Source organism: Copadichromis virginalis, linkage group LG16 (assembly GCF_057382275.1).
Source record: "Copadichromis virginalis isolate Kocher_CV1m ecotype Utaka linkage group LG16, C_Virginalis_male_GT1.1, whole genome shotgun sequence".
In the NCBI taxonomy this organism is placed as follows: domain Eukaryota; kingdom Metazoa; phylum Chordata; class Actinopteri; order Cichliformes; family Cichlidae; genus Copadichromis; species Copadichromis virginalis.
The window spans coordinates 38,450,904-38,471,186 of record NC_140633.1 but is presented as its reverse complement, the minus strand read 5'-3'; the positions used below and the strand labels follow the sequence as shown (position 1 = coordinate 38,471,186).

The window sequence follows — 20,283 nt, the reverse complement described above, 5'->3', positions numbered from 1 at the left end:
GCGCAGGGCAAGCTAGCGAGACAGAAGTTAAGCTCTCCTTGCAACATGGCAAATTGAACCTTCCCCACCCTCATTCAGATGTGGCGTTTGGAATTATTTTGGTTTTCATGTGACGTATGACCCTGAAGGTAAGCCGTCATGGACTAAAGTAAAACAGTATGTTGGATGTGCCACGCAATGCTCAATTACATGGGTGGGAACTAGTGTGTTAGCGAGCAGTTAGCTCGTTAACGTGTTAGCCGTCTAGCCCCACGCAGGGGTAGCTCGATAACGGAGCACTAGTGGGAACACAACGAATATGACTGCACATTTACGCCGACATCATCCTAGTGCAAAGACAAGTGGAAGCAGACAAAAACAACAAGCATGCATGTTACAAACTTTACCCGAGTCATTTAGACAGCCGTTAGCACATGATTCTCCTTATGGGGACCTGATATGTTTAATATTGTGGCGAGCTCAGACAAGGAGGAGAGGGAGGTGTCGTTTGGTCTTGCTTACCGTGAGCTAGCCAGGGAGCACAGCCGTTTATTGACATCTGCAGAAGAACACTGCCGCTAGCTAACTCCTCAGCGCGGCAACCGCACAGCAACAACAACACACAGAGCGCCCTCTGACCCCGGAAGGACACACCGTCGCAGCGAGAAGGCGTCACCCGTCACTATGGCAACATAAACAAAACATAACTGTACAAACAGAACCCTGAACAGCCCTGACCCGCTACATAGCCCCCGCCTAAGGGGTCAGTCGTCCCCGACGACCCCATTGCCCCACAAAAAGTCCTGCAAATGTCCAGGTGCCTTCTTTTGGCGCACCGGCCGGTCACGACCGGCGGGGGAAAAGTCACTCGGGTCAGAACATGGGGTGCCACCATCATCCCACTTCTGACACTAATGTGGCGAGCTCAGACAACGAGGAGACGGAGGTGTCGTTTGGTCTTGCTTCCCGTGAGCTAGCCAGGGAGCACAGCCTTTTATTGACATCTGCAGAAGAACACTGCCGCTAGCTAACTGCTCAGCGCGGCAACCGCACAGCCACAACAACAACACACAGGGCGCCCTCTGACCCCGGAAGGACACACCGTCGCAGCGAGAGGGCGTCACCCGTCACTATGGCAACATAAACAAAACATAACTGTACAAACAGAACCCCGAACAGCCCTGACCCGCTACAATATGCTGCTGAGAATATAGCCCAGAAGAAGCATATAGTATAGCTTTTATTTTGGAAAGAGCCATTTCTCTGTAATAAACTCTCTTTTCCAAAGATGAGTGATTCCTCAATCAGATACAGGTGTTACCGCGCCAGATCCGCGGCCCCGAACCGTAGTAAGGAAACCTCTGGCAGTTACTTGAAGGTTCCGTAACTGACTCGTAGCCGGCAACAGCTTACTATACAGGTCAACTCCGCTAGCAAAAAGATCGAAGGAGGCGTAGGAAACTGCTTCACCGAACTTTATTTCTTCTCTAAGGCACGAACACCGCGTACAGTGGGCTGAAACAGTTTACTCACAGCGAGCATCGCCGACACAACTCTGGCTGTCGAGGGAGTTATTATATTCCTTTTATTTATTTTCTTTCCGTCTCTTCTGTAGCTAACCGTTACTTTTTCCCCTTCTCCGCTCTCTCTCTTCACACACACACACCAGGCAGTCCCGCTACACACATCCCGAATACATTTCCCATCAGGCTTCATCCTTAAAGGGCCATGCCTGTAACACAGGGCTTGCAAAATCGGGCTAGCGATTTTTCCAGTCGGGCTACCAAAATCTATCTCTGCCCTGCCCGTCGGGCTATTGTAGGAAGGAAAAATATATGTCAGCCCTGCATTCTTTCGGAAATGTAGCTGGGTAATTATGTCATTGGCATCGGTGAGCCACTGTCAATATGTGACATATTGAAATCGCGTTTGAATTTGCGCTTGTTTTTTGCTTTCACTTTGCAAATATCCAGGTGCCTTCTTTTGGCGCACCGGCCAGTCACGACAGGCGGGGGAAAAGTCACTCGGGTCAGAACATGGGGTGCCACCATCATCCCACTTCTGACACCAATGTGGCGAGCTCAGACAACGAGGAGACGGAGGTGTTGTTTGGTCTTGCTTCCCGTGAGCTAGCCAGGGAGCACAGCCGTTTATTGACATCTGCAGAAGAACACTGCCGCTAGCTAACTCCTCAGCGCGGCAACCGCACAGCAACAACAACACACAGAGCGCCCTCTGACCCCGGAAGGACACACCGTCGCAGCGAGAAGGCGTCACCCGTCACTATGGCAACATAAACAAAACATAACTGTACAAACAGAACCCTGAACAGCCCTGACCCGCTACATAGCCCCCGCCTAAGGGGTCAGTCGTCCCCGACGACCCCATTGCCCCACACAAAGTCCTGCAAATGTCCAGGTGCCTTCTTTTGGCGCACCGGCCGGTCACGACCGGCGGGGGAAAAGTCACTCGGGTCAGAACATGGGGTGCCACCATCATCCCACTTCTGACACTAATGTGGCGAGCTCAGACAACGAGGAGACGGAGGTGTCGTTTGGTCTTGCTTCCCGTGAGCTAGCCAGGGAGCACAGCCTTTTATTGACATCTGCAGAAGAACACTGCCGCTAGCTAACTGCTCAGCGCGGCAACCGCACAGCCACAACAACAACACACAGGGCGCCCTCTGACCCCGGAAGGACACACCGTCGCAGCGAGAGGGCGTCACCCGTCACTATGGCAACATAAACAAAACATAACTGTACAAACAGAACCCCGAACAGCCCTGACCCGCTACAATATGCTGCTGAGAATATAGCCCAGAAGAAGCGTATAGTATAGCTTTTATTTTGGAAAGAGCCATTTCTCTGTAATAAACTCTCTTTTCCAAAGATGAGTGATTCCTCAATCAGATACAGGTGTTACCGCGCCAGATCCGCGGCCCCGAACCGTAGTAAGGAAACCTCTGGCGGTTACTTGAAGGTTCCGTAACTGACTCGTAGCCGGCAACAGCTTACTATACAGGTCAACTCCGCTAGCAAAAAGATCGAAGGAGGCGTAGGAAACTGCTTCACCGAACTTTATTTCTTCTCTAAGGCACGAACACAGCATACAGTGGGCTGAAACAGTTTACTCACAGCGAGCATCGCCGACACAACTCTGGCTGTCGAGGGAGTTATTATATTCCTTTTATTTATTTTCTTTCCGTCTCTTCTGTAGCTAACCGTTACTTTTTCCCCTTCTCCGCTCTCTCTCTTCACACACACACACCAGGCAGTCCCGCTACACACATCCCGAATACATTTCCCATCAGGCTTCATCCTTAAAGGGCCATGCCTGTAACACAGGGCTTGCAAAATCGGGCTAGCGATTTTTCCAGTCGGGCTACCAAAATCTATCTCTGCCCTGCCCGTCGGGCTATTGTAGGAAGGAAAAATATATGTCAATGCTTTTGCATTCTTTCGGAAATGTAGCTGGGTAATTATGTCATTGGCATCGGTGAGCCACTGTCAATATGTGACATATTGAAATCGCGTTTGAATTTGCGCTTGTTTTTTGCTTTCACTTTGCAAATATCCAGGTGCCTTCTTTTGGCGCACCGGCTGGTCACGACAGGCGGGGGAAAAGTCACTCGGGTCAGAACATGGGGTGCCACCATCATCCCACTTCTGACACCAATGTGGCGAGCTCAGACAACGAGGAGACGGAGGTGTTGTTTGGTCTTGCTTCCCGTGAGCTAGCCAGGGAGCACAGCCGTTTATTGACATCTGCAGAAGAACACTGCCGCTAGCTAACTGCTCAGCGCGGCAACCGCACAGCAACAACAACAACACACAGGGCGCCCTCTGACCCCGGAAGGACACACCGTCGTAGCAAGAGGGCGTCACCCGTCACTATGGCAACATAAACAAAACATAACTGTACAAACAGAACCCCGAACAGCCCTGACCCGCTACAATATGCTGCTGAGAATATAGCCCAGAAGAAGCGTATAGTATAGCTTTTATTTTGGAAAGAGCCATTTCTCTGTAATAAACTCTCTTTTCCAAAGATGAGTGATTCCTCAATCAGATATATTTATTTTTTTAATTATTTTTGTTTCAGCAACATTAAATTTAAAAACTGTACTTTTGAGTTAAAATATATATTTATAATTTTAATAAATGACAAATTAAAAAGGCATGAACATTTTTTTTGTATCGAAAAAATATCGAACCGTGACACCAAAGTATCGAACCGAACCGTGAATTTTGTGTATCGTTGCACCCCTAGTGTATATATATATATATATATATATATATATATAATGTTCTTCCTCTACACCCCCCCCCCCAATTTTTGCACATGTCGAGGAGCATGTCAGGCTACATTTCACTGTGTGTTATACTTGTATAACTATGCATGTGACAAATAAAGAACCTTGAACCTTGAACCTTGAACATCCAGATGAACAGAATCAACTTTTGGAATTTACTTACCTGGATGATTGAGCATGCATCAAGACAAAGACTAAAGGGTTTTTAAATCCTGCTCTTCACATACGAGGAATTGAATTTTCAGGCCCCATCTTATCTTAATGACCTTGTAGCACCATATCACCCTATTAGAGCACTTCGCTCTCGCTCTGCAGGCCTACTTGTTGTTCCTAGAGTATTTAAAAGTAGAATGGGAGGCAGAGCCTTCAGTTTTCAGGCCCCTCTTCTGTGGAACCAGCTTCCAGTTTGGATTCAGGAGACAGACACTATCTCTACTTTCAAGATTAGGCTTAAAACTTTCCTTTTTGCTAAAGCATATAGTTAGGGCTGGACCAGGTGACCCTGAATCCTCCCTTAGTTATGCTGCAATAGGTGTAGGCTGCTGGGGGACTCCCATGATGCACTGGGTGTTTCTTCTTCAGTCACCTTTGTTCACTCTCTATCTGTTTATACACTTCACTGCATTTAAATCATTAGTTGTTATTATTATTAATCTCTGGCTCTCTTCCACTGTGCGTCTTTGTCCTGCCTCTTTCCTCTCACTCCAAACTGCTTGCGTCAGTTTTTCCTTCCCACTGTTACCAAGTGCTTCCTCACTGGGGCTCATGTGATTGTTGAGGTTTTCGCTGTATACAGTTTGAGGTGGTTGTTATTGTGATTTGGTACTATAGGAATAAAACTAAATTGAATTAAATCGAACTAAATTTTCACAGATAGCTTGTTTTAAAAAGATGATTTGATTGGACCATATCGGGTTTCTGGTTGTTCTAATTTTGACAAGGAATACCAGAAGGCTTACCAGACTTATGGATGTAGAAATTATAAATAGCCAGTAAAGCCTGATAAAAGGCTTTTGTTTGCAGTTGAGTGAAAGCCATGAATATTCCAAACTGATACTTTGAATGGTGGTCTGCAGTTAGTCAGTCATTTTAGCTGAGGCACATCCGCAGCATAGTAGATAAAAGGTGGGACAGTGCCTGGTACTAATCCATATGTAGAAATGTGCTTTTTATTGTATGTGTTTAATGATTTTGTACGTCACTAAAGATGCTATAGATTGGATGTGCAGTTTAAAAAGGTGAATGCGCTCCAAACCACAATGCGTGCTGAAAAGTCCTCCCAGTGCCCGAACAGGATGAAATCGAATCAACGTTAAACGATGACAAACGGCCGCCTGCTTCAGTCATCAGTTAAATTCAAAAGTCAATATTTACTCTGATAGATGGAAATCATCTATGTATCTTTACTGACAATTAAGCTTTTAAGCCATTGTTGTTTGCGTTCTTACGTAAATGTCCTGATGGGCAATTATCTTTACAAAGAAGGGGCTCCAGTGAGACAGTGTGTTCTTTGTGATGTAAGAGATAAGGCTTCTACGTGGATAGAATTTCACCACAGTTTTCATTCATGCAGAACCTTTTATAAGGCGCCAGTGTTTGTTTTCCTACCCGAGTTCAGCAGGTTTAATGAGAGGGACCATTATGACGCTATGATCACTGTGCAGATTAGACCGCTCGCACATAAATTAGAATTACAAGATCAACAATGAAATAATGATGAAGTTATCTCTGTAGTTGCTGCACTCAGACGCCATTTGACCGTGTTTTACCTGTAATTGATTCTACAGCGTCCGCCCAGCCGCACTCATGTTGTGGGGATGCTGGTGGAGGGAACTTGGATCGACAGTAATGAATACTCTTACGACCGTAGAAGCCACCGTCTATCATCAACACCTGACCCGAACCACACTGCAGAGTGGTGTTACGACCCTCACACACAATGGTTCTCCCAGACTCTGAAAAGATTACAAGGCAGTGTAAAAGTAATTCTTCGTATGGAGTGATTCAGTGTGCAACACAGTCTTCGTCAGAATACTTACCAAACTGGCAAATAAAACTCCGGTTTTTGCTGCAGTTGTTTCTGGCCTCCCAGTGAAAGCCCGAGTTTCTCAGGACGTAGCCACAAGCTGCTCCAGGCTCTGGACTGCTCACCCACTTTGAATATGTGACAGGTGAACCATCGAGCCAAGAGAGATGACCTGATGATGCAAAAAAGCCATGAAAGCCCACTGATGAACATACACGCATCAATAATGCATCTAGAGCAGAGCTCATTCAGTTTCTGTTACCATTTGGGGCTTACAAAAAGTTTATTATTATAAACTGTGGTCCAAGTTGACTCCAACTACTAACCTGGTGGGTGTAAGTTTTTTTTTTTTTTTAGTGTACTTTATATTTTTACTTTGTGCAGAATTCTCAATCAGTGTGTTATATGAAGCCATTTCTCTCTATGCTGTGAAAATCTCAGTGGGAACAAATTTACCATAATTTGTCAGACTGCTGATTTCCTAGCTCTTTGTATTGTGCCGTGTTTAATCTGAGCATTCTCCACCATCCGAGATACAGAATTGATTTTCTGATTGATTTTCTAACCACAGGAGAAGAGAGCATTATCAGTGCAGTAAGAAAAAGGCGTCTTTGGTCGTTTAGTTTTGGAACTGATGCACAGTTCGTCCATGCAAACGTTTTGTTGTTAATGTTTGATTTAAAGTCATCAGTTAGAGGTCTGCTGGGAAATATCCACTAACAATAAAAACAAGTGTGACTTTTTACCTTCAGCAGATGGTGCCACACCAAACCAAAAGTCTTCCTTAGTGTCCATGTGTCTCTCGAGGAAGTACTGGGTGTCCTCGTCAGGGATAAAAGCAAGGTGTCCTCCATTCCCCTCACACCAAGCTTGAGCACTGAAGAAAGAGTGCCGGATACCCACAAATTCGAAGCAAGAGCCCCCGAAAGCCCTTTGGTGTTCTGGACAGGTGACATTTGTCTCATTTTCAGCCAAAGAGTGACAGCTGAGTGTCATCAAGATCAGCAGGTGCAAAATTGCCTGGCACATCCGTTCTGCTCTCACCTCCGAAATCAAAAGTTAGTCTCACTAGTTCTCTTTTAGCTTTTCTTGGAGGTTTCAGGTCTGAACTGATGTTTTTAAACACAACCGAGTGACATCCTACAGCTGAGCGTGTCTGACAGAAGCACCGCTCACACACCCTTTTGTAGTTACTGTAGAACACTGTTGACGTACTATACTAGCTTCAGAACCAACGAATGCATTTGCGTTTGTTACATAAACAGGAACAAAAGGGAATATGAAACTGATTACACAGTACTTACAAAAAAAATGCAAGCCTAGTAAGTCTGAAGGTTTACACAACGAGTCATCGCTATGTTAAAGAAAAACGAACAATTAAATTATGTTTTACTTCATTTTTTTAGTTAAATAGTTTCTTTTCACCCACTAATGAAACTTTTTTTAAAGTACACATGAGTGTGTGTGTGTGTGTGTGTGTGTGTGTGTGTATTTGTCTTAAAAAATCACACTCTACAAAGACAGAGAAATGTCAACCTTATTTTATATTTGTCTCTGCAGTAGTTACAACTGATATAAGAAAGTGTTTTTCACTGTGATGAATCCAGAGATAATTATTAACCTGCTGCACATTTCATCCCAAATCTGTCCTAAAACCATTCAGCTCATAGTTCTTCGTCCACTTTCTAGTCATTTTCCACTCTGTTGTCACACTTTTTCAGCAAATAGCTCTAAAAACCATGTTACAGTATGTTCTGTAGTTGCATGTTCTGAAGCATTTAGCAGCTACAAACTTAACTATGTTACATTTTGATAGCGCCTGTCCATCCAGTTTTGTTTTTTTTTACAAACCTGAGTATGTCTTTGACACAAGAAAACCACAGGATATTTTTCACAGTAGCTTGGATCAATTGGGTGGACTAAGAGCAGCGCTGCACTTTGATTGTGTCATTGATTTCACAGCAGGTGTGAATTCAACCAAATGACCAAGAATAATGGACATAATACCTATAGTCTCCAGCTATCCACAGCCCTGTTGTGGCTTGTAGTTACAGTAATTTCAAGAACTGCAATGACAGGACACTCGGATCCTTCAGGATGTAAAATGAAATGCTGTCTGTCTGTCTGTCTCTGTGCCTTGGTATGTCCCTGAATCCTGGGATGGGTATCAATGCCCTTTACTAAAACTGTTTCTGGGCAGGTTTTTCTGTGTGATGGTGCACATCATCTTTCTAACTATCACTGGGGAGTGCTGTTATTGTGGCTGGTGACACATGAACACCAAGACCCAAGGTTTTCCTTAAATCACTTTTATGTGGTTTACCTTCCACTGGTTTGAGTATTGTGGCTGATCAATGTTACCTTTTAAAGAGCAATAAAGACCTTCAGCTGTAATAAAGCGAGAACTGTTTCTGAAAAGATGCACCAATATTTTATATTAAATTGAGGCTTACTTTAGAGTAACTCCCAAGGATGTTACTGATTCCCGTAAGGAGGCACATTTTACATTGGAATTTTTTTTATTCAGGAAGATAGTCTTGAAAGTAAAACTGCAATTTATAAAGAAGGTCGGGTACAATAAATATCACCTTTCTATTTAAGCTGCTGCCTTTTTTTAAACGTTCTTATGAGTCACATTTATATATTACTTGGGATGCTGCACAAACATCTTTCCTCACAAATAATTTTCTCTCCACAGTTGCACCTACGGCGAGTCTTCCTCACCCCCTTTCTTTCCCCTCGTTTCTGTTCATCTTTCATTGTGAATCTGTGTTACTGTCCTAGCATGTGTCCTTCTAATATGCTTCATTTAATCCTTGATGGCTTTTCATTACAAATGCGTGACTGAACCATTACAAAAGGCTTGTTTGTAGTGATTCACTGCTGTGAGCTAAAATTCCGTCTTTACATCCTGGTCATGTGTGGTCAGTAGTCATGTGCACCTGCAGCCACTGTGCTTTGTAAAAGGCTTTTAGCCACTTAGAACACCAAAAGAGGGCGGCTTTGTTTCCAGAATGAATGAGATCCTGCAACTCTGCTGCAGTGATTCGATCTGTGGAGCTTGGTTCTGCCACGAGTCAGAGATACTTGAACGTCTTCTGTGTAGGTTGTTCTATTGTTTTATCATTCACCCAATTATTGCAATCATCTTCTAAGAACACAAACAGAAAACATGGAAACACAATGAGTCACGAGCAAGTTTTCCTACCAAATTATGGCAGGTAAATTCAACCTGGTAAACCTGGAAGTTTATTTTGAACTTTTGAACATGTTAAGCTGCAACACACCAAAGCAAGCTAATGCAACCAGCTGACCGGGTCTAAAGTTGAAATTCAAATATTGAGACAAACCAGTTGTTTCTTGTATACAACATGGGAAGTAGCAGCTGCAGTTTTTTACCTTTAATGACCTTTCATACTTTTAAACAGTCAGTTTTATGGTTTACTTAAATATAGAGACCTCCTGTCTCCATATAAAAAGAAAATAAATAAAAAAAAAACAATAATAGAATAGTAGAACAATAATAGAACTAATCAGGCCAAGTTTTTCTCAAATAACTAGGAGAAATTAAATGTAAAATGTATTCCAAACAAAAGACTTGGCTGTCAGGAGGTTAAAAAAATTAGCTTTTTAAATGTCAAAACTTCTGTCTTCCCCCGCGTTGCTGTTCTTTTTGTAGCTCAACGCCTAATGCTCAATACTGCCTGGCCATTAAGAATGCAGGCCGTGTTCAATAACAGATGGATGTGGACGTTCTTGAACCTGTAGACTAAGAAATGGAAATGAAACACTTTAGTAAAAATGGGCACAAGAGCCAATAATAAAGATTTTTCCAATTGTGCCGGGAACAAAGCCATTTCACCCGACAGCTGATGACATAAATCTGTGTGTGGAGGTAAGCAGATTTATTCCATGAGCTGAAATGTCGTGTCCTGCTTCACATTTCATGTCTTCAGTTCAGCCTTTTAAAAAAACTGCAAAAGGACAACTGGGTGTTAAAAACACTAGAAGTTTTAGAGGAAGCCTACATCACAAAAATGATAGATTTGATGTTATTATTTTTTAAATAGAGAAATAAAATATTTTGAGAAATGATTTCAGTTGTAATTCTTTTTTTTAATCTTGGCCTTTTCTTCCGATGTTTTTGTGTCTCTCTTTTTTTACCGTCTGCTGTTTGCTTGATTCTGTTGACTTTTGTGCCTGTTTAAGGTTACTTCCTGTTGTATTTTTTAATGCGCATTTCTGCGTTTTAACCTTCCTCCTTTGTTTCTTTTCCCAGCCTTGCTTTTATCTTAATTGACCTGTTTCCTATTATCTTTATTAGTGCTTATGTATCTGTCTGCCACCTGCACCCAAATACTTCCTCTTATTATCTTCTGGTTTCTCCGGTTTATTTTTTTCCTTGTTTATCTGATTGGACTTTTGTATTGCACATTTTGTTAAAATGAATTGTTTTGGAATTGAATGTTTTGCCTTTTTAAGTTATGAATTTATGTTAACTAAGTACATTATTTTTCAGTGATTCCAAACACACTGCCAGTGCAACAAAACCAAAAGCCTACCAGGATGGAAAAGCATGCAATGGAGCACTGACAGTCCCCAGATCCTGGACATCAACATTACTGAAGCAGTGTGGAATCATCTTGACAGAGATAAGATAAAAAGGAAACCAACATTCAAATAAGAGCCACGAATGTCTTCAAGGAACTTTTCAAGAAACTATTCTTGAAGATTACTTAAAAAAATGACGAGGATCCTTGTCTGAGACACTTCTTACTTTATTGAGGACTAAAGATAGAGAATGCTGACCTTTATCCACATTAGAATTATACAAACGGTGTTTATGCCTAATGTCATCTACTGTCATGCATGTTTTCACATATTTAAAAAAAAAAAAATTCAGTGCAACTTTTTCCTATTTTCTGTCACGAAATTTGAGAAAATTTCTATTCTAGGTATTAGTTATTGTTTCTGTCATATCCCCTCCCTCTTCAGCACGTTTTGAGCACCTTTAAGGACAACTGCTATCACTGCCACTCAGTTGACATTCGGTATATCTCTTTTAAACCCACAGATGTTTCTAAGCTGCAGTCCTGAACAGGATTTAAACACTGTTAAAAGTTGGATAGTTCACAACTTTCTCCAACTTAATGAAAAAATATTATAAAAAGGAAGTCCTGGTTTGAGCCCCTGACAGAGTTATGGTCCCCCTGCAACAACTGCTAAATTGTCTCTCAGGCGCCTTGGGGTAATTTTAAATCTGCTTTCACTCTCGATGTTCCCGTCAAATCTCAGGTTCACTCTTGTTCACTTAAAACATTTTTCCAAACGAAGTACCATAGTGTCACGCTCTGAACTGGAGATTATTATTCATGTGTTTATTTAATCATGTTGCATTACTGTAACTCACTGTTCACTTGTCTAAGAAAAAACTGCATAGAACATCTGCAGAGCTCTTCATGGACAAGCACCAGCTTACATCAGTGGACTGCCATACGTCCCGAGCAGGTCTGCGAGGCCATGTGATCAGGGCCGACTTGTTGTACATCATACAAGGCTGAAAACTAAAGGTGACAGAGCTTTTGTCACAGTGGCCTCCAAACTCTGGAACTCTCTCCCTCTGAGCTTGAGATCTGTGCACTCAGTAGTTTCTTTCAAGAAACTTCTAAAAACTCAACTTTGTAGACTTGCATTCAGTCGGCTCTTTTTCTGTTTTTATGCTCTGGTAGTTTGTTGTGAAGCACTTTGGGATCTTTGTCTTGAAAGGAGCTATAAATAAGACTTTACTTTAGTTTACTTTACTCGCTTATAGGTCTGATTGTTGGGGTTTTCTCTGCATTGTTGTCGGCTCTTTTCCTTGCAATATAAAGTGCTTCTAAGTGACCGTTGCAATTTTGTGCTACACAAATAGAATAGAAAGCAGATGTTTTTGCACCTCTGGAGCAGTCGGGTGTGCGTGAACTCAATGCCAAGGAGGAAAACCATCAGCAGTGATCTTAGAGAAGTCATTGTTGTTGCCCATCAATCAGGAATGGGCTAATCAGACCATTTTCAAACTATTTAAAGTTTATCACTCTGCAGTGAGACAGTATTCACAACTAGAAAACATTCAAGACACCTGCCAACCTTCCTAGGAGTGGACATCACAGCAAATACACCTCAAGGTCAGACTGTGCAATGCTCAGTAAGACTAATTAGCATGGTAGATAAAATGATAGATACAATTCATAACAGTACAAAAGGAAAACACCATAGGAGCTAGGCATGTAGTAGTCATTGAATCGACTATGAAGTCCTCCGTATACCAAAATATTCTCACGCTTATGTGAGGCCATCTGTCTGACAGCTGAAGCTCAGACAAAACTACATCTGCAGTTCAACGATTCCCAGCACAGCAACAAATCTACAGAAGAATGAGTGAAAAAGAAAACAGTCCAGGTGCTGCAATGGCCCAATAAACTAAAGCATTGTTGTGAGGAATCGTGTGCCTCTCGATATCGCAAAATGAAAGGGATTAATATGACAAATTAACACACTAAACGTTCAGTCTCAGCCTCCCCACTTGAAAGAGTACGACGTAGAATTACAGGCACTCTGGATAAAAATGGAGTCAGAGAATGAAAAAGGTCAGCTGAGAGTTGAGATGATTAAGGAGCTGCTTTCTCCATCTGCAGGAACAAGTGGCTAACTTAGAGGAACTCCTGGAGCTGAAGGTAGAGAACAAAATCCAACAAACTCCAGATATATAACAAGACATGTTTTAATATGGAAACTTTATAAAACCAGATATCTAAGGTAAAGGTATTTCTTATTGTTTCAGACCTAAACTTTTTTAAAATACGCATTTTCTTTTTAGATGAGTTTGCCATGTTTCCAACCATTTATTTGACCAAATCTTGGTGCTACTGGGAGCTCAGGTCTGTGCAGGCAAAGGATTATTAGCTGTGGTCCATCATCAGTTTGTGTGTGTGTGTGTGTGTGTGTGTGTGTGTGTGTGTGTGTGTGTGTGTGTGTGTTTAAAACATCACCTTATTGACAGTAATTAAAATACTAAGTAATAAAAGTACACTCATGAGTAAATTAATCTAATAATGTAAAATATAACAAATCTTATCTTTCTTTTGTCTGCTGCCACCTTTGGATGGATGCCCAGTGTGTGGAGAAACTGAAGGTAACAAATGCCATCTGTAGCTCAGATGGTGGAGCAGGAAACCGAGTAATCGGAAAGTTGGTAGTTTGATCCTTGTCTGCCCCAGTCTGGATCCCAAATATCCTTTGGCAACATACTAACCTGAAGGTACTCTTCGATGCATCCACTGGAGCATGAATGTGTGTAAATGTATAGCTTGTGTAAATGGGCAAATGAGGCAAGTTGTTCAAAGTGCTTTGAGTGCTCATTTAGAGCAGGAAAGTGCAGATATATAAGAACCAGTACATATCTGGGACTCTCCACCATTTGACCTTAGAACTGAAGAAGCTTCTCGGATGAGAGGTGAAACGTCTTCAAGTAACTTAAAGAAGTCCAGACGCTTTTCTTTGCAAGCTCCTTTGACTACGATGACCTGGATGACTGAGAACCTTCACAGACATAAGAACCAGTACAGTTATCATCTTTTAATGGTAAACTATCAGTTAGTAGAATAATAATCATCATATGGTGACTGTCTGGTCAATCGTGTTGTCGGTACTGCGAAACAAATCGGTTGTTTAAATTTTTTTGTATGGGGTGAAAAAATGAGCAGTAATCTCGCTGGAGTTTCAGTTCTTTTTAATTGGACTCTTGTTGTGTTGGTCTTGATTGTGCACTTTAACTATATTAGGCTAACATAGATGAAAAACTAAAAATAAATGTGATTAAAAAGTAGTTAACTGAAAAAAGTGCAAAACTTTAATAATGTGCTTCACTCTGTTCCCAGTAATGAAACATATCTGGAGGACTAACCCTTGCTGGGTCTTTGTGCTCCATCTTTATCTGCTTCAGAGACCAAAGTGGTTTTAAACTCACATGTTTTCTCAGTTCATCTCATCACATAAAGGACATCCCTCAGGTCTGAAAACAAATATGTTGTGTTTCATGGTGTTTGAGCTGGTGTAGCTACTCGTATTCCTTTCTCTTAGATAGCACTGGTGTCCTGTGCTTTCAGGATGTGATTAAATGGTTCCTTACATTAAAAGAATGCTCAACAGTAACAGACGCTAAACAGTTTCTGTATCAGATAAATTGCTGTAGGGACTTTCACTGCATTCTGGAGACAGCCAGAAATAAAGTCCCCATCTAGCAGAATAACAAAAACTAGGTCTGCAGTGACTCTGGTGCATGAACAAATCTGGTGACCCCAGAGCAGTTATTTGGCACAAAACTCTTTGACACTCTTGGAAAACAGTTTTAAAGAGTTTACAGGGAGCCATATTGGTCAACACCCACACTACTCTCCTGTTTTGCCATGCAGGGCCTGGTTACAGTGTAACACTGTTACCAGTTTGGTTTAAGTGTTACTCTGGGGTTTATCTACAGTGTGCATTTTTCTTATGTGCCATACGGAAGATTAAGAAAGAATTGTATTTTTTTGAATCACTACTGCACAGCATTCATATCATATGTGTCAACATCTGCAATTTAATGCTGAGACATGTTGAGTGATTACATTTGGATCTTTTGTTGGGAGATGCTTTCAGAGATGACTGCCCCACTTTCCTTTTTTAAAAGCTTTCAAGTAATTCAGAAACCAGGAAATGACAATTATAGATATATCAAATTATTATCATTATCTTTTTTTTTTAACCAGATTGCACAAACATTACAATCAGTGCACTTATAATTGTCTGTGAAAAAATGAGTCATCAAATGCAATCACTGCAGGCTGCTGAACAAAACAAAAGCAACAGAGAAAAAGTGATATTCAGAGTTTCCTTTTTCAGGAACAAACAGTTCCCCCAATCCTGGCCCATTCTGCGTGCTTTCCTGGGTCACTGCTCGTCACTTCCACTGACAATACTGACATCATTACTCTGGTCCATTCATTTTCTTGCCTGCCTTCTGCGAGCCAAACAGAATCGATTCTTTGTGCTGTAAATCTCAGCGCTCTTCTGTCATTCTTTGCAACAAACCTCCTCCACATCTCTGCCTCACCACTCGGAGGCCAACCCAAGTCTTCATCTTCTTCTTCATCAGTATTTAGACTCTGAGGAGTCTTCTCCCACCTCCTCTCACTGCTGGGATTCTGACGATTCATCTGAGTCTAATACTTTAAGATACTTTAATTGAATTCTGAATCTCAGCAAATCACATTTAATATTTCCAAACAACCTCTCTTTATTGAAATGTGATGATAGCATCATATAAACTGCAAATCATGGCCTTTTCATATTATATTAGTATTGTGCACTTGGAAAATGTTTGTTTCATAATATTTTTCTAGTTTGACATTTTTAGTGCATTCGTTCTTTTGTGTCTTTGCCTCTGGCATTCATTTCCAGGATAGCTAGCTTCCTGGCTCATCATTCAAAAGTGGAAGTGAGTCTGATCTGGCCTTAAGAAACTTATTTAGTACTTTAGAAAACCTGGTTCAAATGCGAGTGAATATCAAGATCGGATCATGACAGTTATGCAAAATAATTTTGATTTATATGGAAAAGTCTGCATATAAGTGCTCATTCAAGGCGTTATTTAACATATACATCCAACATTTATGATAACTCCTAAAAAAAACCCTACTGACTGGCAAAGCCCAGAATGGATTAGTGATTTGCATACTCTGGGTCCATTTATCTTACCATTAATCATCAGTCTGAAAGTATCAAGAAGATGCTAAGATATGCTGTTTCCCAAATTCTGATTAAATTCATTACTGGTGTATTTGATTGAACAGAGCTGGATGTTTGGCCAAAAAAAGGAAGCAACAGACAAACAATGTTGCCCAGTTTTGGCCCCTTTTTTACCTTTGAAAAATATTTGATTTCTCACAGTTGCACTGCCAGCAGCGTACGAGGTCAGGGGACAGAATCTGAAGTTGAAAAGATTCATTGGAGAGAAAACTCAAGAGACGAGGCCAGCGGAAAAGTCGGGTCTACAGAGAGAGCAGCAATTACAGAGAGATTTTCTTGTAAAATGATGACTTGATTGATCTGAGGTCAAAGCTGAAGGGTAAAGAAAGTTTTTGAAAAAGTGCCTGCAGTTAGATGACCACGTGTAATGTCATCTCGGACAGGGGAATAACAATAAGCCAGCGTCTGAGACCATGAAAGTCTGAGTCGGCTGAAGATCGTTTCAGAGATAAAAGCTGATGTCAGTTAAGAAGAGACTGAAAGCAGAAATGCGACATTAAAAAGGATCGTGTCATGTTTTAGGAAACATGAAACCAGGTTCAGAGGATATGAGAAAGAATAGGTAGACAGTAGAAGATGATAGTATAAAAATAAAAAAACAAAAGCGCTGAACGCTCCAACATTTTAATTATGACAAACTGAAAATTAAAGATGCCAGGTTAAATAAAGTTGCACTTGTCCTGGTCCTCAGCTTTCTGCAAACGAGCCATGTGTAGGTGAGGAACAACGAGCTGCTGGACCAGCATACACCAGACTTAAGTCAAACTTGTCCTCCATGGCTGAATGCCTGCATATAAATTCAAACATTCATTTCTGTATTTTGCTGTATTTTGAGTGCATTTCAGCATCCTGATCCTCATATAGACTTGGACTTACTAACTCGCTCTTATGGAAATTCGAATGCACTTTTTATTATTAAGGCAGATAGATGGCATACACCGAGCCAACGAGTCAAATAAAGCTAAAGACATGTGCCCACACTGATAGAGGAAAGTAACACTGCAGCAGTTTTGTGGACTGTAAGGTGAAAAGTATAAAGTTTTGCTTTTGTGTTTCTACTGTGTGTGCTGTGTGTACTTTGTTGCTCTTTCCTTTGGATGAACTTGACAGATCTGATCTTAACCGCGTCCAATCTCCTTGGGCTGAACTGAGACTGATGGCTTAATGTTCAACACAAGCCCCCAACCTCACTGATGCTCTGGTTGAATGGAAGGAAATCCCAGTCTGTACTATCTGGCTGTTAGTAATCCTTCACAGGAGAGCGGAGACTGTTATAGCAGCAAATGTATGCAAATCCACCTGGAACATGCAGTGAAGGTTTACAATGCTCAGACGTCCACATAATTCTTCTGTTTCAGTTTAGTTAGTTTATAGCATCACTGTGTAATTGTTTGACAGCTGAGTAGATCAGTATGAAGGCAGTCTGATTTTGCTTAGGTTTATAATTGTTGTGCACAGGTGCGCTGGTGTCTGTCAATCAGGTGCATGATTCATGTGTTGGACTCGTGGAAATGAGCCAGACTTCAGTCACGCAGCCTCAGCCTGAAACCAAATCTAACGTGACCATTTGGTGGCCTTGATCTGATCCCAGCGCTGTTCTACACCATGTCCCAGACGGCTCTGACTGTCTAGCTATGAGAAAGACAAAAAAAAAAATATTAATATTATGTTTGTGTCACCTAATATCTTTACTCGTTAATGTCACATGTCAGTCCTGCAATAGACTGACAGCCATCTTTCACCTTAAGACAGCTGGGATAGGCTTTTAGTTCAAGCTAAAGATTGTGACTTGTTTTGAGGAGCCTACACACCACCAACACAGACATTTCTGACTTTGCGGCACATCATCAGCTGAGAAACTTCCTTCTTTCAACTGCTCACTTTAGGTGTTGCAAGCCTAAAGCATTGGAAATATTTTGTCTCTTCATGTTTTCTTTATATTTTTATTTTTTTTTATCTTCGTTAATGGGGCTGCAGGTATGGAGTAGTCTGCAAGTTCAGAGGTGTAATCCAGATTATTTGCATTGAACTTCTTTTCAGCAAAGTTCCACTGGCTTTCTTTGCCATTGCATGGAAGACTACAGAGGATTATCTGGATGTTCATGCCATGGATGAGGACAGTACTTTGATTCCTATGTGGAAAACCACGACATTGTCTCTGCGACTGATGTAAGGATCTGAGGCGAGCAAATTAAGTATGAGTTTCAAAAGTTATCAGTTCGTAACTGCTTCACTGAAGCATGTGAAATGTTCAGATTTGCTATTTGTCGTTGAAAAACTCTGTATATGTATATAAATAATTTTTCTTTCTTCTGACCTTTTTAAAAATATTATGAAGTCCTGAAGCTGTAACATTTATCAGATTGGGCTTAAATATTTAATGAGGGAGACTTATTAAAGAGGACCAAATCAGAAGCTAAATGTCTAAAAAGAAAACACAAAATCACGGAGATAAAATTTACCCAAAGTACTCACGATTGGACTGCGTTGCTCATTTCAGTCTTCAAGTTCATTAATGCAGGTTTTGAGATGTTTGACTTTCACATCTTTGACTTGAAATGAAAAACAGCACAAACCTCGACTACGAAGAAAGTACATCCTGTTTCATTTCTAAAGTTTTACACACAATCAATACGTTCTCTCTCAGACGAGTGATTTACATCAGTCAGTGAGAAAAAAAAATGGTGTTTCATATTAGAAAAATCCTTGAATAATAAAATACTGTAGAGGTTTAGCTTTAAGGTTTTTATGACAGGATAGATTTATTTATTCTAAGGATAGAATGAAAAACAACATAATTGATGTTATGTTGTTTTTCATTGTGCTTTTGACTGTAGTGAGTATGTTGCAATAGTACTGATTACAAACCAGCACTGCATCTTTATAATTCGATGTAATTATCTGCTTCACTTGTATATTTTTCTGTGTAATTAGGGGCATATATACAGGACATACAGCTGACATAATAACATGAAATTGCTGTCCTGTGGACCCTGAAAGAGCGGTGTTACACAATTACTGTCAGTTTGAAAACAGAAAAAATACATAACCAAAGAAATCTGAATTTCTGTGAGATAGTGGCAGCTATAAACTACTGTCAAGACAATACAGATCACATAATCATATTTTTAGCCGGGTTCAAGGGTACCTCTTCATTCGACATGCATTCATTTAAGGATACAAAAAGTCAAGAAGAAAAAAGGTTTCAAACAAATTATGAAATTTGATCACCTGTATAACTGAGCTGCAAAGACAACAGTGAACTGTATCATCTAAAAGTCTGCAGGAGGAGAGCTGCTGCTAGATTTGTTTGTCATTTATTATCCTGGTGTTGGGGGCCACCATGTGGTGATAGTAAAGAACTGCATCACAGTACCTTTCAAACATATGAATAGGTTAATGATGCATCAGTTCATAATGTATGTATCACACATTAATGCATACATTAATTAATCCGGGAACTTAAAGTGTTTTTGAGGTGTCATTGGCACAGGAAGGGCCCGGACAGTTTCCTGACCCTTAAGTTGCAACCTTCACATTTTTCAAAGTAAAGTCCGACATCAGAGAGGTCAGTGGTTATTTTTAGTATTGAGGCATTTGTTATGATAGATTATCTACAGAAAATAGAGTTTCAGTAGCCAGCCTCAGCAGAGCCTCTGCCCTTGACTGCTGCCCGACATGCACCCATCACCTACTGGGGCCTCCTGCGTGTGGTGAGCCCACTGGTGGGTGGGCACATGTCACCTCTTCAGGCAGAGTGTAGAATAGAGCTTCTCCTCAAAAGGACCCAGATGAGGTGGCTCAGGCATCTGACTAGGATGCCTCCTGTGCAAGGTTTTAGGGTAGGCCCAGGATATACTGGAGGGATCATGTCTGACTTGGGAATGTCATGGTTTTTCCCAGATGAGCTCGAGGAGGTGGCGGATTGCACAAGGTTCGTTCCAGCTACTGATGCAATTCCCCTTTGGTGTTGCATGTGGTGCAAGACTCAAAAGCAGCTTTTGTCTATTTATCCATTTATTCCTACAGCCACTTCTAAGCAGAGTACACTCAATGTTCTGGCCTCATGCGTAGATGCAAACAGCTATTCATGCTCACATTAACGCCATTTACCTTATACCTCGAAGTGCATGGAGTACAT

At 41.2% G+C, this 20,283-nt stretch overlaps 1 protein-coding gene across 2 annotated transcripts in view; it reads right to left on the bottom strand.

Annotated features, from left to right (window-relative positions):
• The window catches only part of LOC146691351 (polycystin-1-like protein 2), a 44,513-nt gene extending 37,167 nt beyond the window's left edge, over nucleotides 1-7,346 (bottom strand). The window contains exons 1-3 of one of the 2 annotated variants that reach the window (XM_085434728.1): nucleotides 7,064-7,346; nucleotides 6,331-6,489; nucleotides 6,061-6,246 (exon numbers count right to left, since the gene is read on the bottom strand). In XM_085434728.1, coding sequence (XP_085290854.1) covers nucleotides 6,061-6,246; nucleotides 6,331-6,489; nucleotides 7,064-7,346 — 628 coding nt within the window. Of the gene's footprint in view, nucleotides 1-501; nucleotides 766-6,060; nucleotides 6,247-6,330; nucleotides 6,490-7,063 lie in introns of those variants that run through there. The other variant, XM_085434727.1, reaches the window with a different exon arrangement.
• Between the last annotated feature and the right edge of the window lie 12,937 nt (nucleotides 7,347-20,283).